General features: G+C 53.9%; 11 protein-coding genes across 11 annotated transcripts; 6 read left to right on the top strand and 5 right to left on the bottom strand.

Moving 5' to 3' along the window:
* Positions 1–27: 27 nt before the first annotated feature.
* On the bottom strand, positions 28–1,672 carry QC761_509470 (uncharacterized protein; the record flags this gene model as incomplete). The annotated part of the gene is made up of 1 exon (XM_062880150.1): positions 28–1,672. Exon 1 carries the CDS (start codon positions 1,606–1,608, stop codon positions 28–30), a length of 1,581 nt encoding a protein of 526 aa, XP_062731481.1. The 5' UTR covers positions 1,609–1,672.
* A 277-nt stretch (positions 1,673–1,949) lies between these two features.
* QC761_509520 (uncharacterized protein) lies at positions 1,950–3,055 on the top strand (the record flags this gene model as incomplete). Its single annotated transcript, XM_062880154.1, has 3 exons — positions 1,950–2,508; positions 2,563–2,988; positions 3,051–3,055. 3 exons carry the CDS (start codon positions 1,950–1,952, stop codon positions 3,053–3,055), a joined length of 990 nt encoding a protein of 329 aa, XP_062731480.1.
* Positions 3,056–3,420: 365 nt separating this feature from the next.
* QC761_509510 (uncharacterized protein) lies at positions 3,421–5,173 on the bottom strand (the record flags this gene model as incomplete). Its single annotated transcript, XM_062880153.1, has 3 exons — positions 3,421–4,580; positions 4,649–5,045; positions 5,143–5,173. The coding sequence occupies 3 exons, from the start codon at positions 5,171–5,173 to the stop codon at positions 4,208–4,210; spliced, it is 801 nt and encodes a 266-aa protein (XP_062731479.1). The 3' UTR covers positions 3,421–4,207.
* Positions 5,174–6,284: 1,111 nt separating this feature from the next.
* Positions 6,285–7,652, top strand: QC761_0085190 (uncharacterized protein). Its single transcript, XM_062872894.1, has 2 exons — positions 6,285–6,854; positions 6,962–7,652. Exons 1-2 carry the CDS (start codon positions 6,807–6,809, stop codon positions 7,607–7,609), a joined length of 696 nt encoding a protein of 231 aa, XP_062731477.1. The 5' UTR covers positions 6,285–6,806; the 3' UTR covers positions 7,610–7,652.
* On the bottom strand, positions 6,968–7,640 carry QC761_0085200 (uncharacterized protein; the record flags this gene model as incomplete). Its single annotated transcript, XM_062872895.1, has 2 exons — positions 6,968–7,565; positions 7,621–7,640. 2 exons carry the CDS (start codon positions 7,638–7,640, stop codon positions 6,968–6,970), a joined length of 618 nt encoding a protein of 205 aa, XP_062731478.1.
* Positions 7,653–7,701: 49 nt separating the features above from the next.
* On the bottom strand, positions 7,702–8,797 carry QC761_509450 (uncharacterized protein; the record flags this gene model as incomplete). Its single annotated transcript, XM_062880149.1, has 2 exons — positions 8,452–8,797; positions 7,702–8,371 (listed from the first exon to the last, which is right to left on the bottom strand). The coding sequence occupies exons 1-2, from the start codon at positions 8,514–8,516 to the stop codon at positions 7,702–7,704; spliced, it is 735 nt and encodes a 244-aa protein (XP_062731476.1). The 5' UTR covers positions 8,517–8,797.
* Positions 8,798–10,778: 1,981 nt separating this feature from the next.
* Positions 10,779–11,831, top strand: QC761_509430 (uncharacterized protein; the record flags this gene model as incomplete). The annotated part of the gene is made up of 1 exon (XM_062880148.1): positions 10,779–11,831. The coding sequence occupies one exon, from the start codon at positions 10,779–10,781 to the stop codon at positions 11,829–11,831; it is 1,053 nt and encodes a 350-aa protein (XP_062731475.1).
* A 1,047-nt stretch (positions 11,832–12,878) lies between these two features.
* TAF12 (Transcription initiation factor TFIID subunit 12) lies at positions 12,879–15,619 on the top strand. The gene is made up of 2 exons (XM_062880147.1): positions 12,879–15,184; positions 15,243–15,619. The coding sequence occupies exons 1-2, from the start codon at positions 13,154–13,156 to the stop codon at positions 15,498–15,500; spliced, it is 2,289 nt and encodes a 762-aa protein (XP_062731474.1). The 5' UTR covers positions 12,879–13,153; the 3' UTR covers positions 15,501–15,619.
* A 557-nt stretch (positions 15,620–16,176) lies between these two features.
* Positions 16,177–18,513, top strand: RPN3 (26S proteasome non-ATPase regulatory subunit). The gene is made up of 3 exons (XM_062880152.1): positions 16,177–16,763; positions 16,817–18,162; positions 18,234–18,513. The coding sequence occupies exons 1-3, from the start codon at positions 16,544–16,546 to the stop codon at positions 18,375–18,377; spliced, it is 1,710 nt and encodes a 569-aa protein (XP_062731473.1). The 5' UTR covers positions 16,177–16,543; the 3' UTR covers positions 18,378–18,513.
* Positions 18,514–18,705: 192 nt separating this feature from the next.
* On the bottom strand, positions 18,706–22,012 carry msh2. Its single transcript, XM_062880146.1, has 2 exons — positions 21,771–22,012; positions 18,706–21,713 (listed from the first exon to the last, which is right to left on the bottom strand). Exons 1-2 carry the CDS (start codon positions 21,792–21,794, stop codon positions 18,978–18,980), a joined length of 2,760 nt encoding a protein of 919 aa, XP_062731472.1. The 5' UTR covers positions 21,795–22,012; the 3' UTR covers positions 18,706–18,977.
* A 280-nt stretch (positions 22,013–22,292) lies between these two features.
* TRM10 (tRNA (guanine(9)-N(1))-methyltransferase) lies at positions 22,293–23,624 on the top strand (the record flags this gene model as incomplete). The annotated part of the gene is made up of 1 exon (XM_062880145.1): positions 22,293–23,624. One exon carries the CDS (start codon positions 22,293–22,295, stop codon positions 23,622–23,624), a length of 1,332 nt encoding a protein of 443 aa, XP_062731471.1.
* Positions 23,625–24,543: the final 919 nt, after the last annotated feature.

Genomic DNA, 24,543 nt, shown 5'->3' with positions numbered 1-24,543 from the left:
GGTCCCCAGATCCAATTCCCATCTCTCCTACCTCCTCCTCCTAAACCTCGAATTATACCCCGGCCCGCCCTTCGCCCCGCCTTGCTTGAGTTTCAGCCTCTTGAAATTCGCATGCGCAGTCGCCTTGACTTTTCTGACCGCCTTCTTCACTGTCCCTTCCTCTCTCTCATCCTCCTTCTTCCTCCCTTTTGTCTCGGCCAAGGTCTTCCTAGCTTCCTTGCCGGTAGATTTGGGGGTGGGCCTGAGGGTGTCGAAATCGTCGTCATCCTCGTCGTTGCCCTCAAAATCCGAGCCAGAGAGTAACAAGTCGTCTTGAGGAGCCTGAGGTGGCTGGTCGGGGTATTGCGTTTCAGGGATGGGTTCGTCGTCGGAATCATGGGGAGAGTTGTCGGTAGGGCGCTGGAAACGGGTAGGCTTCATCTTGACCATTCTTGTGGTGCGCTTCTGCCCTCGCTTTTTGTAGACTCGAAGGGGGTTGCCTTGCGTATCTACCCCTTCCCTGCTGAGATCTATTTCGTCATCGTAGGCCTCGTCGTCGAAATGTGATAGCAGGACAGGTTTCTCTTCGGTATATCTGGGTTGGGCTGGTTTGGGTGGTACTGTCTGGCCGTCCCCGATTTCTGTCTCGACACCCTCTGGTACTGTAGCTAGCTTGGAAACGGCAGGTTTGGTGACTGGTATGCCGAGTTCCTCTGCTTCCATTTCCCGGAGAGCATCTTCTTCATCTTGGTGGGCCTCGTCTTCTATTTTTCGGAGATCGGCGACGACTTCGGAGAGACCTTTGACCTTGACGCCTTTGCGGCTTAGAACTCGGGGAAGACGGAGGGGGCCGACTTTCCAGGGGCCGTTTTCGTCGGTTTCGTCTACTGGAGGAGGAAGGGTGGTCCGGCGGAGGAAGGCGGGGGTATTGAATAGTTTGCTGCGGGTTGTGGAGGGGGTTGTGGTGGTGTTGTTTGGCTTTTCGTGGAGGGGTGTGGTGACAGCTCCAAAGAGGTTGGTTCTTCCGGCGAGAGGGGTGGAAGCATCGTGGGCGATTCGTTTGGCAGAGGGGGTTGTGAGGTCGCCTAGTTCGGAGGCGCGGCGTTTGCTGGGGGTTGATGAGCCTATTGGCTTGGGGAAGGGAGATTCGGTTGGTTTGGAGGGGGTTTTGCCTAGGAGGTCGAATAGGCCAAGGACTCGGCCGTCTTTCTGGGGAGTTGGTCCAATTGAGGTTGGGAGGGCTGGGCTGAAGAGCTTGCGGGCTGTCGAGGGCGTCGCGGCTCCGGGAGTTCGGGCAGTTGGGGACTGCATGTATGGATTGGCGACATGATGTTTTAGTGGTGTTTGTGCCGTCTTGGAGTGCTTCGACGGGGTCTGGGGTGGTCGGTGGGAGGACGATTTTGGTCTTGAGGGTTTTGACAGCTCTTCTGGCGGGATCTTGCCCGAGAGGACGTCTCTGAGTTTGCTGTATTGCTTGTACTTTTTGGCAATGTCGGGATTCTGCTTAATGTCGTTGCGGCTTGGTTTGTTACCGCCGTGTTCTTCTTGCCAGTCGGTCTCCCATTTTTTCAACTCGGCTCGCACTTGGAGGGATTGGAGCTCGAATTCGGCTCTGGCTTGATCGTCCATCCTGGCAATGCGGTTGTGTGGTGCAATTAGATGGTGATAAGTGAGGAGGGAGGGTCTTGGTTGTCTTGAAAAGGATGGCCAGGTACCTCTGTACCTTGTACTTGGACGCGTCCAAACGCGTCTTGTCAGATTTAAGCACGTCCACCCCGCGCCCCACAATGAGATCACTGCAGGGGCGCGCCAAGACTCGTCCAGGTCCCTGCAGCCCAGCTTTAAAAGATTCGCTGAAGGAGAGCAGCTCTCTCTATGTATTCAATACATACTTTGTACCTAGATGCAAATACATTTTGTTGGGTGAACCTCCAGCACAAGTCAACAAGCCGACCGACACCCATAATAACATGGCAGAACCACCAATACCCCTCCCAGACGACGCCAACCCAGCCGACATCAAATCCCAAGTCCTCCAACTAACCCTCACCTCGATCCAGTCCTCCGACAGCGACGAAAACCCCTGCGTCATCTGCCTCGAAACCATCACCTCCCCCTCAACCGCCCTCCCATGCGGCCACTCCAACTATGACTTCCTCTGCCTCGCCAGCTGGCTTCAGCAACGGCCCTTTTGTCCCCTATGCAAAACAGGCGTCACCCAAGTCCGGTATACCGACGCCGACACCCAAAACGAACACCTCTACAACGTCCCACCCATAGCACCCACACCAGAACAACCTGCCCGGCAGACAGTCTCACGAGCGGCCAACCCGGCAGACGTTCTCCAATTGGGCCCATTGGATTTCGAGAGATATCTTTTCAGAGACGTTACCTCTATCCAAGTCCCCCCAGTCCGGCGCAACCTTCGCCGAAGACAGAGCAACCATCAGCCACCACCACCACCCAGCACCCCCGACCAAGCCCTCCAACGACGCCAGCACATCTACCGGCACAAGCTCTTCTCTCTGCGTCCGCACCCCCGCCCCGTTTGTATTCCCTCCGGTACTAACACCCCTCCCCTAGACATCGGCTCCTCCCCCCACACAAGCTACTCTCCATCCGTGCCCTCACCAGCCGTCCTCTCTTCCACCCCCCATCTCCTATCCAAAGCCCGCCTCTTCCTCCGCCGAGAACTGCAGGTCTTCTTCCCCCCAACTACGGCAGCTCCCTCAACGGGGGACAGCATCCATCAAAACAGGGAGTTTCTTCTCGAGTACGTAATTGCCATGCTCAAAACCGTCGACCTCCAGTCTCCATCCGGAGCCGCCCACGCCGAGAATCTACTCAGAGATTATATAACCCTACCCGACACAGGTGATGACAGGACAGCACTCTTTTTACATGAACTCAAGAACTGGATGAGGTGGCGGGGCGAGCCACCAGGGAATGTTAGTCTTGAGGGGTGGGATAGGGGGGTGCAGTACCCTTCGCTTGATGAGGGGAGGAAGCGTAGGTATGATGGCGGGGAGGAGGATGACGAAGAAAGAGAGGGAAGGGGCTATAGCTGGCAGGATAAGGCGGGTGATCACTGGAGGCCTGATCCACCTCACTGCGGTCAGCACGGTGGAAGAAATGACAGCAGCAGGAGAAGAGGTGGTGTGGTGGGCAACGGAAGGGAAGATGAGCGGTCTCGTCGTAGGAGGCATGATGTGTGAACTGTATTTTGAACGGCACAGGGCTGGAGTTGTGGGAAACCTGCGGTTTTGGAGTTTTGGGTGTTTACTCGGTGTAGAGATGATACCCCTTTTGTATGTGTCTATGTACAACTTTGTGTACGACTTTGATAGAGCAGCTAAACCAAGCGCTTTCCATGTGAGACTTAGGTTGCGTATAATTTTCAACGTTGCACTGCCCAAACAAACATTTATAAAGTCAATCAAGCAAAGGACATCACATATTCCATTTCCAGCATTAAGCAACTAAAACAGTAATCAATTCTTTGCCCAAGCCCATATCGACTCCTCTTTAACTCCTGTATAAACGCTACCTAGTATAAGTTTCCCACGACCAGCCATCGTCTCTCTCTCACAGAGACATAACTTTGCAAACATTGCACGCTTGCTTTACCCCCTAAACACGCACGCTTGCTTCCCCGGCCCCAATACACAAAAAAACAGCAAGGTATAAAAAGCCGCCCATATCCAGTCCCATCCCAAGTAATCGTGACGATTGCTTTCTTTCCCTTTCGTATAAATACCCCTCCCTCCTCCCTTCCTTCTCCATATTCCATCCATCATTACATTCATGTGTATTGTTGTTGTTGTTGTTGTTGTTGGGGAGAGAGAGAGGGAGAGAGAGAGAGAGGAATTTTGTGCTGCTGAGTTGCCAACCCCCACCTCCCCACCCATGCCGTAAAATGTGCAAGCTGAGAAAGACAGAAAAATCATGATAAGAAAAAAAAGCCAGACAAAAGAGCTTCCAAACATGAACAAGTGAACAAATATCCCCACGACATTTTCCTTCCCTTCCCTTTCCCAAAATCCTCATCCCAAGATTCAGAAATCATAGTTAGGTATGTGGTAGTGGTGGTGGTGGTGGTGGTGGTGGTGGTGGGTATCATTTGCCGTCGGAGGTTGTCGTCGTCGCTGTTTGTCGTAAAAATATGTACTTAATCCTCCTCCCCCTTATCCCCATTCCCTCCCGACATAAATTCATAACCCCCTTCCCCTCAAGCCATAATATCCGACAGAACCGCCATGCTCAATATCATGACCAACAACCCAATCGTAACAATAATCAACAACGTAAAACTAAACCACCCCATCACCATGGCACTCGACCCAACCCCCGCCAGCACCGACCCGTTCCCGAAATCCTGCGCGATAATACTCGCCGCCACAGACGCGGTGTGCTGCCACAGCACACTAACCAGCACAAAAATCGACGCAATAAAGATAATCGCCAGCGCGACTTGGCTGACCGGTCTCGAGGGAAAAGGCTTGACTTCTCTTTCTGAACCCTCGGAATCTTCCTCCTCGTGCCAGCCGGGAAAGGTAGCCAGCAAGAGGAGGCAGATGAAGGCGAAGATGATGGCGATGATCCTACCCCCCAATCCGTCAGCACACACAAACAAAACAGGGAGAGAGAGAGAGAGAGAGAGGAAACTTACAAGAGATAGGGAAAAACAATCATATCCTTAAACTGCGCCGACAGCCAAATCAGGTTCAGCGGGTCCTGCTCCACCGAGATCTCGTTCGCCAGCGAGGTCGCATTGTTGGAGCACAGCCAGCTCCCGCCGTCGGTCGAGATGCAGATGCCAAAGTAGCCGACCCTGGCCTGGAGGCTGGCGTCGCCGACAATGTTGGAGATCGCCTCCGAGACGCGGTAGTCGACCTGGGCCGTGTCGGGGACGGCCGTGTATTTTTCGTAGTAGATGGAGAGGAGGAAGATGTCGGGGATGAGGGGGGAGGAGGAGGAGCAGCCTGCTAGGAGGAGGGAGAGCAGGATTATCGTTACGGCGATGAGGATCATCAGCACGTGGTGGTAGCCGAGGAATGGTACCCATCCTGGTGGTTTGAGGGAGAGAAGTCAGCGACGCATTCCTCTCCGTGAGAGCGCAAAAGGTAGGTCATGCGCCCGGTTGGTTGAGGTTAAAAGACTTACGGTACCATCCTAATTGTACTCTTGTCGCCATGTTTTTTTTTTATACGTCCAACACACACTTCCCTTTCACTCACAAAGAATAAAACCCACACACACCCGCCCTCCGACGGTAGGAACACACGCCCGGAGTGACGGTTGGAGCAGGAGGAGGAGGAGGAGGAGGAGTGTAGTCTGGTTTTTGTCGGAGTTGGAATGTAAGTGGCGCCTATTGTTCTTTGGTAGGTCTCGGATAGATCGTCGTCGACGATGTAGTTCGCTAGGAATGCCACTCGTTCGTAGTGTGACCCGCAAGGTACTCTCTCTCTCTTCTCACACAACACACACAACAAACAACAGGTAGACTACACCACCTGCAGTATAATTGAGTAATGAAGTGGGACGACGGGACTACTACTCCAGTAGTATGTACGGGGCAGACCCTTGAAAATCTGCACGACTTGCACTGGCGTGTATGTCTGTCTGTCTGTGATACTGTGGGAAGCAAAAAAAGAGATCGAGTTGTTAGAGCAACAGACTGAGAGAGGAGAATGCAAGGGCGGGAAAACCGTCAGGAATTCTGCAGGTCCCAAAGCTGTGGGTGTGGTGTGTGCTTTCACCAACAAGACAAGAATGGAGGCTGGAAAACGCAACTTACAAGGTGGGGATGGGGGGGGGGGGGGGGGATGGGATGGGATGTTGCTTTGCGCAAAATCGCAGAAATGTCGGTGGCTGGTATGGGCAAGCTAACTAGTGAGGGTATATTCTGAGACGGGACAAGTTAAAGAGCGGATGATATCCGGGGAAGGGAAAAAAAGATGGAACAAGGCCAAAAATCAAGAGACGACGATGTTGTTGCTAGCCATCTGCATTTTCTCTCGCTCTCTCTTCTTTCTCGCTTCCTTGTCTGTCTGCTTCAACTGCTGCTCTCACCAGTCGTTGGTGTGTCTGGCCCCGTCCCCTGTTGCCCAACCACCGCACTTTATTTACATTGGATCCGTTGTCCGGGCAAAAAGCTAGACATGGGTGGTGTTGCGGTGCGGGCGCTGAGCTGGCTTTGCGGCTCTTGGCAAAGGCCTAGAGACAGGGGTTATGCGCCGCGTAAAGTGGGAAGATGTCCCACCTGGTGACGCATTGTTGGCTGCTTTTTCACAGTTGAGGGCTTGCTTCCCCAACCTCTCTGTTTTGACAGATCCCAGAAGAGAGCTGCGTCACCCCCTTCAAAAAGACCAACGCTTGCTTCCCTTCTTCCTTCCCCTTGATTCTTAACACTTTCTTGTTAAGGAATCGCGACGGGCAACGCGCTTACTATGGAGCCTGCTTCTTTTCCAGCCCCTCCAACTGGATTGGAACATGGAACGGGCTGAGCACCGAGACTCCGTCTCCGACGTCAACACTTGCTGTCGTCCGTCAACTTTGTTGTCGTTGCCTTGATTGAGGATATCGTGGTCATGGTCAGCTTCACTTTTGAGAAAGATATCCATTCAACTTAAAGAACAGCCAGTCGAGACTTCCTTCACTGATTGCCACCCGCATCCGGATTTGTCAGCCATTAGGTGAGGGGGTGATAACCTCCAAATTTAAGACAGCGATGGCATCATCACTTTTCCTCACATAAACCTCATCCCCAAATTTGATACCTGCATTTTTTACAAAACACCTGTGATTGTCCACTCACCACCAACAAAATGACAGCCTTCGACATCAAAATCGTCTCCGACGCCATATGCCCATGGGTACGTCTTTCAGCCCTACACAAATGCCATGACCACCACCTCCACAATCACCAACATGGTCTCCATGCAAGCGCCTCTAACCCTTTCCCCCCCCCTCCTCAAACCAGTGTTATCTAGGCAAAAAGCGCCTCGAACGCGCCATCAACCTCTACAAAGCCTCCGTTCCCAACGCCAGCTCCGACACGTTCAAAATCCACTGGCACCCCTTCTACCTCGACCCTTCCCTCCCCAAAACCTCGGTTGACCGCGATGAGCACCTCCTCAAGAAATTCGGCGATCCCAACCGCCTGGCCATGTCCACCATGATGCTCAAGCGCTTCGGCGAAGCCGAGGGCATCAACTTCTCGTTCAAGGCCAGGATCGGAAACACCCGTGACGCCCACCGGCTGGTTCAGCTGGCAAAGACAAAGTCGAACGAGCTCGAAAACAGTGTTATCTCTGCGCTTTTCAAGCTGCATTTCGAGGAAGATGGAGACATCACTTCCCATGACGTTCTGATCGCCGCCGGCGAGAAGGGAGGGCTGGTCAAGGCTGAGGTCGAATCCTGGCTCGATGAGGGCAGGGGCGGACCCGAAGTCGACAAGGAGGTTGAGGAGGCGTACCGGGATGGAGTGTCCGGAGTGCCGAATTTCACCATCAATGGAAAGTACAGAGTGGAAGGCGCCCAAGATCCCGAGAAGTTGGTGGAGGTTCTGAAGAGGATAAAGGCTTCTGCTCCTGCTGTCAGCGCTTCTTCCGAAGGAGTAAGCTGCTAGTTTGAACGTACCCCTGCCGATCATCCCGCATAGAACCTCTCTTGTCAACCTAAGAGTCCCTTGTTCGCATGAGAATATAGCGCAATCATTGCTCAAATATCCATCAACCCCCCAATATCACCTTCCAAGCTCTTCAACTTGGCCTGCAGCTCCCGCCTCTTCCTCTCCAATTTCCTCAGCTCCTCCTCATCCCGCCGCAAATCCTCCTCTGTGATGTAATCCCCCTTTTCCTCCTCCACATGCTCCATTTCCTCGTCCTCATCCCATTCGTTTCGTTGATTCATGGCCTGCAATTGCTCTTGTTGCTCGGCGACCTTTTGCTCGTAATATGCGAGAGTATGCCCTTGCATCTCCCACTTTCTTCTTAGTTGCGGTATCCTCTCCAGCGCGCCCGGTAAGGCATAGACACCACAAAGCTTCTCGGCACCTTGTAGTAGTAGTTCAATGTCGGCCTCGCCTTCCTTGTGTCTACGGGTCAGATGCGCGTGGAGATCACCGCCCAAAACGGCGGCGACGGCGGTGGATCGGCGGGTGGAGGAGTTGGGTGCTGGTCCGGTGGTGACTTCTCCGGCGGCGACGTTGAAGACTGTTTGCCTGCGGTTGGAGGGTTTAGGTTGCTCGGGATGGGGGGTGGTGGTTGGTGGTGGTGGGGGTGCGGGGACGGAGAAGAGGGCGCGTTCGTGGGCTTCGGTATCGCGGATGAGGGAGGTGATGTCTGGGTTGGAGAGGAGGGCGTTGGTGAAGATTTTCGGTGGGGGGAAACTGGAGGGCGGTTAGAGAAATGGGGAAAGGGGGGGGGGGGGATTCCAGCTTTGTTTACTTTGGGAGAGGGGGGAACGTACGGGAGGCTGTCTATGCCTTCGCAGGAGAGGGCGATTTGGGCGAGGTGGGTTGATATCAAGGACATGATGATTATCTTGTGGGACGAGAAGAAGATGTCGGGTCTGGGAGGCAGGATGTCGCGTCAGGTTTTGGTGTGATCGGGAGACAAAGATGCGATCTACAATTGAGAGCTTGGGCTGGGCTTGGTGGTTATCCGATCTCTTGGCAGATCGATAAACCCCGCGATAAATCACCCCGCTGGCACGTGACGCGAATGATTGACAGGCACAGGCACCATTTCTTGAAGCGCCCCTCGTTATTATTTCTTACAAACTGTTTACTTATTTTCGAAGTCGACACGACCCTCACGTTGAGGAAATCCAAGGTGCCCGGCTTGAGAGTTACTAACCACAGCCTGTCGCAAATGACGCAGTTGTCTCGGCCTGTTTGGTAGCAGTTCCGTCACATGGCAGCTGAGCTACAATAACCCGGACCTGACGCTCAACAAGCAGCTTAGGACCTCTCGCAGCTCGTCGGTGAGAGCTCCTGCGAGATCATGTATTCGTGTATTCCTTACACACCGTTTTTTCAAACGGCCGAATGCCATACCTCTCACAGATGAGCACATTGTCAACACTCCACCGGCGATGTCTACGGCCCGCTCTCGTGAAGGGCTATGGAAGGATCCCCTGTTCACGACCTGCATGTGCCGGAACGGAGACGCCCAACCGGCACTGGGATATGCCACGCTCCACAGCCTTTTTGGAACCTCCACGGTGCTCTTGAAGAGCTCTGGATTCTCACAGCACAACACCTCAATATCTGGCTCAGCTGCGGAATGACAGAGCCCAAGTTCTCCCGACGCCTGTGAGCGTATGAATGCGCATCGGCGAAGATGGCAACGGGATCTGCTCATCCAAGCATTTTTTCCCTCTCCTGCCACCCACGTACACAGCAGCAGACACGCATCCTGCAGCCGGCAGAATAATTTTTCTGCCTTCTTTATTGGACAACAAGTCTATTTCTGACGTCCACCTTGGTGGGCCTCTACATCCTGATTCGTTGCCAGTCCCTGCCTGCCCCGGACATCAAGCCTTGTGGACGCACACAGCGGGAGAATGCTGCACGAGGGCTTCCATGCTCGTTTGCGCAGTGGTGATGACACGATGGGACAGTGACAACTCAACCATCACGACGCCGCCTTCGCCCCTTAACGGAGCCGAGGACTCAGAGATCCGGCTCTCTGACCGACGGCCGGTTTGTTGTCGTCATGTCGATTGCTTGCGTCCCGCCTGTAACATTTCGTCTGAGGGAAATGTTCAGGGATTAGACGGAGCATTGCTGCCCAAAGGTGCCGCCATCAAGACAAGAACCTGCTGTTGGCGGCTCTTCTTCGTTATTAGTAGTAGGGGGCTTGAAACCCCTGCTGCAAACCATGGCAGCCAGGCACAGGAGAAATATTTGCCAAATTGTATAAGATGGCTCTTCGGTCCGGAGCCCAACCCACCACTCCGAGTATATATGTAGTAGCCCTGTGATAAAAAGCCATCTCCGGACCCGATAAGAGACGTCGGCTGCTTTGTTTTTGTCCTCTGTTGCTCGGACGGACAATTCATTTATTCTACGACACACACCGGACACACAACCTCGCCCTCCGAGCTGCCGGCTTCCACACACTGGCTTACCTGTCAGACAAAGTCAGTCCCTCATCAGTCAGCTCCTTCGTCGGCACCACCAGCGTAGCGCAACGGCGCAAACCAACCAGTCCTTTTTTATCGAGCACCCCGCAATTCCCGATTGCTTGCTTTTCGATCCTGCTCAGACACGTTCCCCAATATCGGGAATCAGCCTGGGCTGCACGAAACCGCACCTAGACTCTGGATCGATATTATCATGACAACCAACCGAAGTCCGATATCTTCTCCTCGTTGGAGATTCATTCTTTGGGTCTTGACACCTTGAAAACACCCCGTTCCCGTACCGTACATCTACCTACTCACGCCATTCCGCCCGCCAGCCAGCATTACTTGCATCGCATCACAGCACAGCACAGCACAGCACAGTACTGCGCGCGTGCCATTCCATCTTTTCCCCGCCATCTGTTTTTCTTTTGCTCGGTAACCCCCACACTCTCTCCCACGAGAGCGGGCAATCGATAAGACGTTTCCCCAGACAAGACTGGCACCACTCGACACACACCGCTGTGACAGTACCTACCCCAGCAGCAAGCATCTTTTGTTTTACCCATCCGAAACGGAGGGCATATAAATTCCGTCACCGGTTTTTGCAGCAAGTCCAAAAAAAAAAAAAAAAAAAATCTTGCATCGCCATACTTATTAGACCTACCATGTGGCCCAACAGAAAAATCTCTCAAAACGTCGGGCCTACCTCTCCGCCGGAGACTCCGCGAACGGCTTCCCCGGTTTTTGGCCGCAAAAGCAGCCCCCCGCCCTCCGGGGTGTCTGCGCCCACGCCGCCGCCGCTTCCACACTCCCGTCACCACCACCACCATAATCACCTCCGGCCCATGGCGCCCCCCCCCTTGTCGACCGGAGGAGTTCCGGTGGCGTTCAATGGCGGTCGGCCAGATCAATTATCACCACGAACCACCAGCTGTTCCTCTTCCTCGTCGTCGGAAGACGAATCCGACAACGATTCCCAACCCGCCGGGCCATCCCGGTCCGCGACCCCTGAACAACCACAACTAGAGCCATCCCCACTTCTACCCCAGATTCCACACATATCGGCCAGGATAGGCCGGTCAACCTCCATCACAATCGGCCGTGTCATCGCCGAGACGGACTCCAATTTCGTCATTGAGGAGCTCTCCGACTTTGCCGACAGCGACGACGAGAGAGATGGGGTTCTCCGGCCGGATTACATTGAATACGCCGAGTCCAACCGCAGCCGCTCCCGCTCAAGGACGAGACGGCCGGCGGTAATAGACAGGACGTTTATCTTCAGCCTCCACAACCTCAATTGCGACGATGAGTCTGACGAGACGGACCTCGACGAGGCCGAGTATCGCGAGTTTTTGATCAAGAGGAGGGAGGAGAAGAAGAAGAGGAGGATGACGAGTGGGAGCATAGGGAAGAGGACCATCAGTGAGAGCATCGGGAGTGATACTGATTTGGAGGATTTGAAGCCTTGGCTGGGGCCAAATTCGTCGGAGGACCAGACGGGGGGGAGGAGGATGAGGAGACGGGTTAGCATGGTGGATCATCACATGAGAAGGAGGAGTTCGATTTTTCAGCATGAGGCGAGGACGTCGAGGATTGAGGAGTTGGATGAGCCCGAGTCGGATGATGGGGTCTTTTTGGAGGTGGGAGGGGTGGGGGAGAAGTTGGCGAGGGAGTTGCCTTATTATGAGTATGTTAGTATGGAGGTGGATTCGCCCTAGGGTGGGAAGTAATTTAATGGGGGCGGGGAGAGGGGGGAAGAGATTTAATGATGATGATGATGATGATGATGATGATGATGACGATGACGATGTTGATGATTATGATTATGAGTTGATGATTGGAATATGAAATGTGGAAGCATTGCCTGGGAAATTTACTTTTTGGGGTAAGAGGATTTGAACATTGTGATGATCACTGCTTTGCTTGATTTACGATGAATACCCTGATGGAGTGTCTGGATCCCGCTGCTTGATCCTCTCTAACTTGATCATTGGAGTGTTTGAATACCGTGGATTTGCTGAAGGGAAATGACGCCTTCTCTAGCAAGATATAGTTGTGTTGTGGTAGATGTGCTGATGCAGGCCCTGAAGCTCGGAATTATTAGTTTCAGTAGGTGTGCAGCTGAGCACATTGTAGACAAGAATGGAGACTTCAACTCAGAGACTATGCCCAAGAGGCTTCAAAAGACTGTCACGGTCCCTGGATTGTGATCAGACAGCTTGAAGAATTGTTTCAGCGTCTAATGTGTAATGATCTGGTGCCCCTTTTTTTATTCACAATTCGGTGAGGCACTCGACAAGCCTGAGTGCTATATTCCCAAACAGACACTGGCAAAACAGCTACACGCAAGAAGAATTGTTCGTGGACTTGAGAAAAAGATTCGACTGAGATTTCATGAAGAGCAATGCCTTTACTCGCTCAAAAGATTCTGCCACTTCTTTTCTGCTCAATGCTTTGTTCTGTTGTTTAGGACTTGTGAGCTCCCTGTTTCCCCTGATGTCTCAGAAGACAAGAGCGCCGGCGCCGGCGCGGGTCTCGAAAACTCCGCCTTTTCGTAGGGCTAGACCATCCAAAATCAATGCTAAGATATTTTTTTTTCTTTGCAAATTTGATCAAGCAGCAAGTTGGCAAAATATTTGCAAGAGTTCACGGCAAAGTGCTGGTAGTAGGCTCTGATATATGGCAAACCGCACGGACCATTGTCCCCCTACCATATCACGGTAAGTTCCGACACGATTTCAACGACACGCCTCGCGTCACCCTTCCAGGTTGTTCGACTTCATCTTCCTCAACTCCATCTCCCCTTGTCATCAAATCGAGGGCTGTCAACAAGCCCGTCGAGAAATCTTCTGTCTTTGGAGACGCTTCGCTTTTTTTTTCTCTATCACAGAGGCATACACTTCTGCTTCCATATCAGCAGCTAATTGACCCTACTTTAGACACTCGCTCGATACAAGGTCTCGAAGCCGCTGCGACCCGGTACAGGCTCCAGAGTAGCGACCTGAACAATCCCTCTGTCATTCCGAACAAAGCGGACAAGATGAACCAAGCGCCCGGCCAGGGGATGGCTGGTCAGCCGAATGGTCAGGGAATTCAAGGTCCTGGTGGCGTCCCGAACCGGCCGACCGGTGTTCCTCCCCCGAACAATGTTCCACTATACCGGCCAGAACAGATGCAGCAAATCCACATCCTGACGGCCGAAGAGAAGTCTAAATATACCCAGGGTCTGGCTGCGCTCTGGAAAATGCACGACAACTCCCCCCCGGGTTCCCAGGAGCAGATGACTGCGAAAAACAAGATCGCCGACTTCGGTCGCATGCTAGCCTCCAAGGTCACTAGCCGTCGACAGCATGCTCAGCAGGCAGCACAAGCGAACCAAGTTAACCAGGCCACACAGGTTCAAGTTCAGCAGCAGCAAATGCAGCAACGCGCTGCTCAACAAGCCCAGGCCGCCCAACAGGCTCAACAGCAGCAGCTTCAGCTCCAACAGCAGCTTCAGCTCCAGCAGCAGGCGCAGCAACAGCTTCAGCAGCAAAACGGACAAGCCCAGGCCAACCAGGGGAATGCCGGACCGGGTGTTCAGGGCGCTGGCGGAATGCCAGGAGGGGTTCAGGCTCAGGGTCAAGCGCAGACAGGAGGCCAGGCTGGACAGGTGGCTGGGGGCGCAAATCGAGCTCTGCAGGGGCAACCTCGCCCAATGCCGCCTTATATCGCTTCACACATAGCTGAACTCATCTTCACCCCGCCGGCCAACACGACTGACAAAGCAAAGTGGCTGGAGACGGTCAAGAACCAGTACGCCCGGGCTCTCATCCAGTCGGAAACCAGTAGGAACAGCATGAGGCAGCTTGATGCACTGATGAAACCTGGGCTGTCACCGAACGATGCAGAGCAGATCAAGAAGAAGAGGGAGATCTTTGAGAAGATGCACAACGAGGGGCTCAATCTGGCGAATAGTATCAGGAAACAGTTCGTTACCAACAAACCAGGCAGCACTTCCAACGGCACTCCGGGAGCTGGCGGTGGTAGTGGTGGTGATGCAGCAGCGGCAGCAGGCCAGGCTGGAGCAGGTGTTGGTGGAGCGGGGGTGACTGGTGTGCCGGGAGGAGCAATGCAGCCAGCCACGGCAGCCGTCAGTGCAGCGTTTGAAGCTGCCAAAAAGCAGCAGCTGGCTGCGGGTCGCATGGCGGGACCTGGAGCAGTGAACAACAACCAGCCCCCACAGCAACAGCAGCAGCAGCAGCAGCAGCAGCAGCAGGCACCGTCGCAACCACAGCAGCACCCGCATCAGACTCCATCCCAGACCCCGGCCACTCCGGTGCAGTCGCAAACCACTCCCATCTCACAAGCGCCGTCCAACCAAGTGCCTCTGCCACAGTCGCAGTCACAGTCGCATTCACAGCCTCCGACCCAGGCCATTAAGGTTGAGCCTGGCACCCAACCCACTCCGGTGCCTGCGCCTCTCAACACTTCACTCGCTGCTGCGCGCGGCGGCATACCTTCGGCCGGAACTCCTACCCAAAACTCGGCCCGCATCCAGACTCCCCAGTCAGCGACTCCCACCATCAGCAATATCCAACCACTTACTCACGCCGCGGCTGTCAACGCTGCCGCTGTCAACTCGGCCTCGCAGTCCCGCCCCGGATCCATTGCTGGACCCCCGCCCAACACGACACCGGGCAGCGCTCCACCTCCATCGGCTTCCATCGCAACAGGCCCGCAAGGTCATTCTCACGCGCACCCATCGCAACAACAGATTCAGACCCAAGCCTCCGCCATGAACACCAAGTTCGCCATCCCCAAGACTTTGGATGAGAAGGCCATCAAGGCTCCTCAACCGGTGCCGCACATTGGCGGCATTGGCAGCGGTCGTCCCACGCTCAGCGGTGGCGGCGGCACTGCCGGCGGTGTTTTGAACCAGCCCGTCCTTCCCAAGACGCCAGCCTACCAGATCGAAGGCGAGGGCGAGCGCATCCTTAACAAGAAGAAGCTCGACGAGTTGGTTCGCCAGGTTTGTGGTGGGACTGCCGAGGGTCAAGATGGCAACATGTTGACTCCGGATGTTGAAGAGGTCAGCGATTCATTCATTTTATCCCTTTTCTTTCACAGTTGCTAACTTTTTACCATAGTCTGTACTGAACCTCGCCGATGCCTTCATCGACAATGTCCTCCATCAGGCTTGCCGCAACGCCAAGGAGCGCGGGTCTAAGGTGCTCGAGATCCGCGACTTGCAGCTTGTCCTGGAACGAACGTACAATATCCGCATCCCAGGCTATTCTTCCGAGGAGCTTAGGACCGTCAGGAAGATGCAGCCCAACAGTTCCTGGATCAAGAAGATGAGTGCTGTTCAGGCGGCCAAGGTTGTGCCTGGCAAGGGGGATCTTTAGATTCTCTCTTTTTCGTTCTTTCTTTTTACAGAGGGGTTTTTATGCTTGGCTTGAGCAAAAGTAATTAGACGGAGCACAGTCGCTTTTTTTATGTGTTGTATGGGTTTTGTAAGGCGGGTGTTTTATTTTTATTTTTTCTTTCGTCTCGGGCGTCATGGCAAGGCATGGAATGGGATGGGGGGAATTACTGATACCTTGGGATTTTGGAGGGAATAATGGCGGGGGGGGGGGAGAGGGATCATTACATGAAAAGGAAACCAGTCATCATGCTTAGTCATGTAGGGTAGCAGCGTAGCCTTGGTCTGGGGTCGGGCTGTTAATCAATCGCTTTTGCTGTCATCTCTGAGGGAGTGTTTCTACATATGTGATATCCAATGTCTCATCATCTCGAGACAAAACGGGAGAAGACGTCAAGTTGCTGTAAGACCCAATTAGGGAAAAGGTGGGGCAGCAGGCAGCAAATCGACAACGTCACAAGAGCTGATCCCAGTGGTTCAGCCTCTGCCCGAAAGTGGGTTGGGGAGCTTCCAGCTGCAATGGCAAGTACCGGGCGCCCAATGAGATACCTCCGCACGCCTGCCAGTTGCGGGCAAAACCTCAGGTACCGATGGCCAGGGCTGCGTACTTGGAACCGCTGCCTTGCCTGCCTGTTGGTCCGTGCTGCCGCGCTGTTCGTTCGGCTGCTGCTTGCTTTGTGTGGACTGCTCGCTCATCACAATCAATCAATCCATCTTTGGGGGGCAAGGCAAGGCAAAGCTTTCTTGCATCGACGTTTGACGACTTTTTCTTTTTTCTTTCTTTCTTCTTCAAGGAATTACTGACCTTGAAGTTTTCTCCACGAGTTATTTATTTTCGACGAAGAGCGGTCGACCGAGTACGTGTGCGTGCGTGCCACTTTCCTCCCAACACGAGCTACCTATCTATCTACTGCCTAGGTTTGATTTGGCTGACATCAACAACGACACTACAGACAAGCGTGACGATCGAAACCGAACTCAACCGGCGGGCGGGTGTTTCGGTTAACAAACGACGAACGACAAAACATGCCTGGAAAGACACCCGACAGGGAACCTGCCAGAGGAGGGAACAACAACAACAACAACAGCAAAATGAAGGGCAAGGGAAAGAAGGGAGAGGATGAGAAGATGACGGTTGTTGTGCCGCCGAGCAAGAAGAAGGAGGATGTGGAGGGGGATGTGGTGGTTATGGAGGGGGTTGAGAATGAGGGGGAGGGGGAGGATCCGGTTGAGAAGACTGTTGCTGGTAGGTTTCATCCCGTGTGGTGATGTGGTGGTGGTGATTAACGAGGAAAACAGACATCAAGAGCAACTTTGCCCTCTTGGACCGTGCCGTCGCGCTTTTTGATGCTCGATTCACCCTTCGTGCGCTGCGGTCGGTGTCGTCGATTCGGAAACGGCTGACGGGGGATGTTTTGGCGAGGGTTGTTGCTGAGACGTACATGGCGAGTTCGTCTGGGGCCGAGATTGCGGTTGGTTTGTTGAAGGCGATTGGACGGGAGGAGGTGCAGCTGGGTGGGAAGGTGGGAGGAGGGGGGGGGGAGATGGAGATTGACAGTGAGCCGACGACCAAGGCTGGTTCTGGGAAGAATGGGGTGAAGAAGGAGCAGAAGGAGGTTATTCCCGAGATTGGTGTCTTTTTGGGCATTCTCACGCAGGTGTTGCTGCATGACGGCAAGCAGTGGCAGCAGGGGCTGGAGTTTTCGAGGTACCTGATTGAGAAGATCCAGGAGCTCAACCGTCGTGCGCTCGATGGGCTTTCGGCCAAGGTGTACTTTTACTTTGAGCTGTTTGCCGAGCAGCTTGCGCCCTTGCCGCCGTCGTCGCAGTCGACGATTGTGGCGATTCGGCCGACGCTGCTTGCTGCGCTGAGGACGGCGGTTCTGCGCAAGGATACGGACACGCAGGCTTCGGTTATTGTGCTGCTGCTCCGGAGCTACCTGTTGACGTCGCACATTTCCCAGGCGGATTTGTTGGTTTCGCACACGCAGTTTCCCGAGAATGCGGCGAATAACCAGGTTGCGAGGTACTTGTACTATCTCGGCAAGGTACGGGCCATTCAGCTGCTTTATACTGAGGCTCACAACCACTTGACCGCCGCCACACGCAAGGCGCCTTCTAGCGCGTGTGCTCTTGGGTTCGGCCAGACTGCCACCAAGCTGTTGCTTGTGGTTGAGCTGCTGATGGGCGACATCCCCGACCGCGCGACCTTTCGACAGCCTGCCATGGAGGCTTCGCTCCACCCTTACTTTTTGCTCGTCCGGGCTGTCCGGGTGGGTGATTTGGAGGACTTTGAGAGCGTTGTTGCTCAGCACGGGGACACCTTCCGCCGGGATGGGACGTATACTCTTATCTTGCGCCTGCGCCAGAACGTCATCAAGACGGGGATCCGGATGATGAGCTTGAGCTACAGCCGGATTTCGCTTCGGGATATCTGCATCCGGCTGCATCTAGGCAGCGAGGAGAGCGCCGAGTACATCGTGGCCAAGGCGATCCGGGATGGGGTAATCGAGGCGACGCTGGATAGGGAGAAGGGTTACATGAAGAGCAAGGAGGTGGGGGATGTTTACGCCACGAGCGAGCCGGGGGAGACGTTTCACGATCGGATCAGGGCTTGTTTGAGTTTACATGATGAGAGTGTCAAGGTACGTCTGCGCCGACTGATTGTGAGATGGGTGGGATGAGGTTGCTGACATGATGATGATGATGATGATAGGCTATGAGGTTCCCTATGAACCAGCACCGTCTTGAACTCAAGAACGCTCAGGAGGCGAGGGAGAGGGAGAGGGAGATGGCGAAGGAGATTCAGGAGGGGGATCTGGACGAGGATGATTTGGGGGGGGAGTTTGAGGGGATGTAATTTGGGGGGTGGGTGCGTGTGTCGGGGACGTTTACTGTAGTTTTTTTAACCTCGTTTTCTCGCTCCAGTCTCTGGTCTCTCTTTTTGATGTTTCTTGTACCTTTACAACTTACACTACCATATTGGGGAAGGGTGGGAGGGGAGGCAGCGAGAGATTGGAAGGGGGCAGGGGGGATGGGGAGAATTAGACGAAGACGCGGTGAGAAATATGAGCAGCGTTGTTTTGATACTGTTCCTCTGGTGATCTGACATGGAAATCCTCCATGGGTCATAGAGGGGTGTGAGAGTTGTGGTTGCTGATGTATCTCGACGGTCAGTGCAGTGGCATGGAAAATGCCTCTGTGATGACATGGGATTGGATGGCAAAAGGTTTGTATTATTTCAAGTTGTCTTTCGCAACATATGAGCTGACTCTTGCCCCGCCTTTTGCTCATGGCAAAATGTAAACACACAACCTCTTTGCCATTGCTCAAAATGCAAATCATATCTCCCATAACCCTTCCCCTACCCTTGACCAACCCAGCCAGTGTCCGAAAGCAAACGCATTACAAAATCTTATGATGTCCACACTGAAACCCTTCCCTCGAACCCATCATCCCCCTACAAAGCCTTCACACTCTGAAAAAACGGATTCCCCTCCAACCTCTCATCGCTCCTGACCAGCTCCCTCAACCTCTCCACCATTTCTTGCTTCGTCATCCCCCCCCCCTTGACCTGATCCTTCCACTTCACCAGCACATCCTTCAACAACGCGCTCCCCTCCTCCACATCCCCCTTCCCATACTTGACACTCCCCGCCTCGTGCTTACTCGTAAAATCCTCCAGCTCGTCCGCCTTCCGCTTCGCCATCCTGACAACCTTGTCCGGAAACCTCACCAGCTCGGCGACATGAATCCCAAAGCTCTGGTCGCAGATCCCCGGAGCGAGTTTATACAGCAGCGTCACCTCCCTCTTCACGTCCCTGTCGCTCGTGATATGCGCCGTAACATGCAGGTTCTTAACCTGCGGGTACTTTTCCGCGAGGGCGGTCAGCTCATGAAAATGAGTCGCAAACAGGGCAAAACACCCGATCTGTTGGATTATGTGCTCCGAAATCGCCCACGCGAGACCGAACCCGTCGTAGGTCGACGTTCCGCGGCCTAGCTCGTCGATGATAATCAGGGATTCGGAGGTGGCTGACTTGAGAATGTTGGCTGTTTCGAGCATTTCGGCCATAAAGGTTGATACCCCCTTTAGCTGCGAGTCGCTTGCCCCCACGCGGGCGAGGATCGAGTCAAAGATGGTCAGCTCGGCCGACTCGCAGGGGACGAAGGAGCCGATTTGTGCCATGAGGGCTATGACGCCTATCTGGCGGATGTAGGTTGACTTGCCGCCCATGTTTGGGCCTGTGATGATCAGGAAGGAAGAACTGTCGCGGGTGAGGGAGACGTCGTTGGTGATGAAGGTGACGTCGTCTTGCATTTCCATGCAGGGGTGGCGGGCTTCGGTGAGGATTGTTTGTCCTTGACCTCGTGGGTGGATTTTGGGACGGGTGTAGGAGACGGGGGCGTTCTCTGCGCAGTGGGCGAGGGAGACGATCACGTCCAGATGGGCGAGGACGCCGCCTAGCTTTTCGAGAATGGGGCAGTACGAGGCTGCTACGCCGACAACTTCGTTGACGAGACCGGATTGGGTTCTGTTGTAGTTTTGGGAGAGCTGGTCGAATTCCCGGCGGTAGGCTTGGAGGGTTTTGGTGGTGAAGTAGACTCCATTCTTCTGGGTTGAGCATTCCTGATAGCGGGACTTGTTGCGGATGCAGCTTGCTTCTGTCCGGGTCAGGCGCATGCACCAGCCGTGGACTTTGTGGTTCTCGAGAAAGATCTTCTTGTCACGCTCTTGGTCGAGGTCGTTGGCTGCTTCGGAGAATTCCTTGTCCATGTCTGAGCGGAGCTTGTCGAGGCGCTTGCGGATGATGCGGAGGCCGTCGTCGAAGTCGGGTTTGATGATGAACTCGTGGTTTTCGAGGGCGTCGAGGTCGACGGTGGTTTCGACCATTTCTTGGAGTTTGACTAGACTGTTGGAGAGCTCGCGGAGTTGGTTGGTGTAAGCCTCATCGAGGGGGTCACGGGCAGCTTCGTCCATCACTCCCTCGAGTGTGCCTAGGAAGCCGGGCAGGCGGATGACGACCTGGTAAGCTCTGACGACATCTTCAAGGGTTGCCTTCTTCCGCTGAAAGCGCTTGGATAGCCTGTACAAGTCAGGGATAGACCTGAGGTGCTCCTCCTGCATAGTCTGTCGAAGCCCAGTGTCGTTGACAAACACCTCGACAAGCTGCTGACGCTTCTCAATCTCGGCCTTGTCCATCAGGGGCTGCTTCAACCATTGAGACAACAGCCTGCTACCAACAGGAGTCTTGCAGTGGTTCAAGAGACCATACAGACTCATGGTCTTGGCACCATCCCTGGCACCGGGCATGAGGTTGAGGGCTTTGAGCGCGGCGGCATCAAGCTTCATGAACTGCGCAAGGTCGTGCTGGTAGAGCTGATATTGTCCAAAGTTGGAAGGGTCGTGTAAAACACCAAGATACTTGATCAGAGCAGCTGCTGAGCCCATAGCAAGTTTCAAGTCGGTCTGTGGGAGTAACGTCGCAGACCGCTCGTCCTTCAGCAGCCTTGCCAGATCCTGTTCAATGTCCTTGGTGCCAAACTCGCCTGCTGGTCTTTCCGAAACGGCAATGCCACAGCTGTCGAGGATTTGTCTCAGCTTTGCCAGCTCTGGATCCTTGTCTTTCTCTGCCTTGTCAATCTGCATGAGGCACTCCTTGACGCCGAGTTGAATGACCAGAGACTCAAAGTTGGAGTACAGATCGTTGTCGAGAAACTCGCTGACACCGAGCTCTCTTACGCTGGCATCGGCAAAGCACACGCCAACCGTCCTGCCTTCTGATGCCTTGGCTGTGATTTTGACGGCCAAGATCACTGGCGCTCCCTCGAACTGCCCTCCAAGTTCGTCCTCGACATCTTGCAGGTTGCCTGGCGAGGCTTGCTTCACAATCTTCCAGTTCATGCGGCCGTTGGGGCTGGCATAAATCTCAATTCTCTTTCCCAGCTTGTATAACGCTTCCCGAAGGAACTGCCTGAAGACGGTAACAGTCATGGTGACTGATGGCAGGCCAGTGTGGTCATTTTTGCCCAGTTGTCTGACAACCGAGGTGGTCTTGTAGACAGTGCGCGCGATGAAATTGGCATCTTCTCCGTGTGCAGTGTACCAGTCACCTCGATCGAATATGCGAATCACGTCCTCGTCGACCTTGGGAAGGGACTTGTAGTATCGGATGAAGCCGTGCTCATCATCGACCTGTTGGTGTCTTTGTTAGATATGTTCCGCAGTTGAGGAAGACAAGGTCAGTATTACCTTGAGCTCTGGTCTGGAAGACATGTTGGCTGTGGCTGTGATTTGGTTCTGTACACTCTCAAAGTTGTACAGGCTTTGGTGACATCCCGAAGTTGAGATGGATGGGGAACCAAAATGTCGGGATTGTCAATTTAGGTGACCTGCCCACCCCTGGTCATGGGAGACGCGACTCAATTAAAGAAGACGCGCCTCAGCGCGCTGTCCAGCCAACCAACTAAGCCTTCACCGCCCGGCAACCCCAGCTTGTGGTGGGGTAATTCTGCCACTGTCCTGCGCTAAAAAATTAAAGCTCTGGTCACCACCCCACCTCCGGGAGCAGCTCGAGTGAATTGACAATTGCAGACCAAGTGAATAAATATTACTTGCCATTGTTCACTTCTCTTGCTTTTTTTCCCCTTCCACCACTATATAAACACCGTGTTATCCAGTTCTCACATCCTCTTTTCTCGGAATTCCACCTGCCATATTTACGTTTCCCTTTGCTACAAACCTCCCGTCAAGCTACTACCTGTAGCAAGCGACATGGCTACCGTAACCGATCCGCAAACCATCGCACCGGACGTCGAGATGACCGACTCTCTGGCCACCACCAGCGACTCCAATAACCTCTCGACTGCCAATGGCAAGCGCAAGGCCGACACCGATGTCAGCGAGCTCGATAACAGAACCATCAAGAAGAACACCCCCTCTGTCAACAACGACGAGCAGCCAGCCAACCCCTCCGAGGCTGCCATCGATACCAACATTATCCCGGCCGAGAAAGCTGGGCAGACTCCGGCTTCGACCGAAACCCCTTCCACCGAAGAGGTCAAGCCTGGTCTCTCCAAGCGCGAGCTCAAGAAGTTGCGCAAACAAGCCGCCTATGAAGCCTACGCCGAGCAGCGCAAGCAGAAGCGCAAAGATAAGCGCCACGAGAAGCAAGCCCAGCGTCGAGAAGAGAAGGAGGAGTTGATGGCTAAAGCTGTCGAGAAAGGACTCGACCCAATGGCCTTCATTCCCACCAAGAAGCCTCTCGAACCCAACTTCCTCCCCATCTCCGTTGTCATCGATTGTGACTTCGAGCAATACATGCGCGAAGGAGAACTGATTTCCCTGTCGAGCCAGCTCACCAGATCGTACGCAATGAACCGCAAGGAGAAAAACCAAGCTCATCTGTCACTCAGCGGGTTTGGGGGCAAGCTCAAGGAAAGATTTGAGACAAAGCTCAAGAACACCCACCTCAACTGGAAGAATGTGATCATTACCGAAAACAACTTTGTCGACTGCGCCCAGCAAGCTATCAACGAGTTTATTCAGCCCTATACCGCGTACAACCTTCCCGATCACGTCGCTTCGAAGGAGACGGGCAACGTCCCTCACATGAGTCTCGATGAGAAGTTTGATAACAAGTCGACCGAGGATGTCGAGGAGGACAGTGTCCACAAGAATATTGTCTACCTCACTTCCGACTCGCCGTATACCCTTGACAGACTCGAACCAGGGACCGCGTACATCATTGGAGGGTTGGTCGATCGCAACAGGGAGAAGGGTCTTTGCTACAAGAGAGCGCAAGAACACAAGGTTCGCCATGCGAAGTTGCCGATCGGGGATTTCATGGCCATGCAGAGCCGGTTTGTTTTGACGACGAACCAGGTGGTGGAGATTATGGGGAAGTGGCTGCAGTGTGGTGACTGGGGGCAGGCCTTTTTGGAGGTGATCCCGAAGCGGAAGGGTGGTGTGCTGAAGGAGGGTGGTGGGAGTCAAGCTGGGGGTGATGACGAGGGGAATGTCAAGGAGGAGGATACCAAGGAGGATCAGAAGGAGGATGAGCCGGACAAGTCGACCGACACTGAGATCAAGCCGGCGATGGATTAGAACCCCTCTCCCAATCAGACAATGGCCGCCACTCCTCCCACTCAGACAGCCACCGCTGGACTCGTCACCAGAGAAGGGAGACGCGTGGAAAGCGACACCGAGAGTGACTCGGACGATGACATGGAGGATATCCCTAAGCAAGACAGGCCCCAGGTGCAAAGTCCTCATACCTATACTCCTGGGGTTTGGGAACCCCCCGAGGTCAGAGTTGCCAAGCGTGGCAATCCGATCGAGGATTGGCGCGAGCGAATGTGGATCTCGACCGAGGAAAAGAGACGTTTCCGGCTCTTGAAGCGTGAGATGGGGATCGAGAAAGGGGAGTTTTTTTTTTTTTTTTTTTTTTGGTGGAATGAGGGTCTTGGTGGATGTGTGGGGGTATGACCATCTTTTGCTGGAGGAAGACGAGGAGGATGAAGAGCCGGCCGGAGGCGGAATTCACGGATGGGCTAGGTAGGCGCCAGGTTGGATTGGAGGATGGGACTGGAAGTCTCGGACAACATGGGCAGATGTTCATAGGCGAATTTGGGGACATGGTAGATTCCGGGCTTCGCTACGAGGGATCCATGGTTTTTTGAAGGGAAAGGTTTCTGAAAGAGGTTTCTTTTGAGTGTTAGATACCCCCCAACTTGATGCAGTGCTTTTGGAGCCCTGATTTGATATTTTAATTCTCTGGTTGTTTGTGATGCATATTTTTGCGGGTGATGTTGAGAACGGCCCGGTTGTGTCGGCACAAGCTTTCCTTGGTTGTTCTCGAGTTTGGTTGTGGAGGTGGGCGGACGATCAGTTCCGTTTCTAGATGCAGGAGCTGGACCCTGATCATCGTCTAGAACAACTGAGGGTTTACGGCAGTTCTCGAATGATCCAGTGAGTTGATTCGTTGTTCAATCTATTGTCATCAAATATCTCTGTTGCCTTGAGT

This window comes from Podospora bellae-mahoneyi, chromosome 5 (assembly GCF_035222275.1).
Source record: "Podospora bellae-mahoneyi strain CBS 112042 chromosome 5, whole genome shotgun sequence".
Taxonomy (NCBI): Eukaryota; Fungi; Ascomycota; class Sordariomycetes; order Sordariales; family Podosporaceae; genus Podospora; species Podospora bellae-mahoneyi.
The sequence above is the reverse complement of the archived record's forward strand: the minus strand, read 5'-3'. Positions and strand labels throughout refer to the sequence as shown.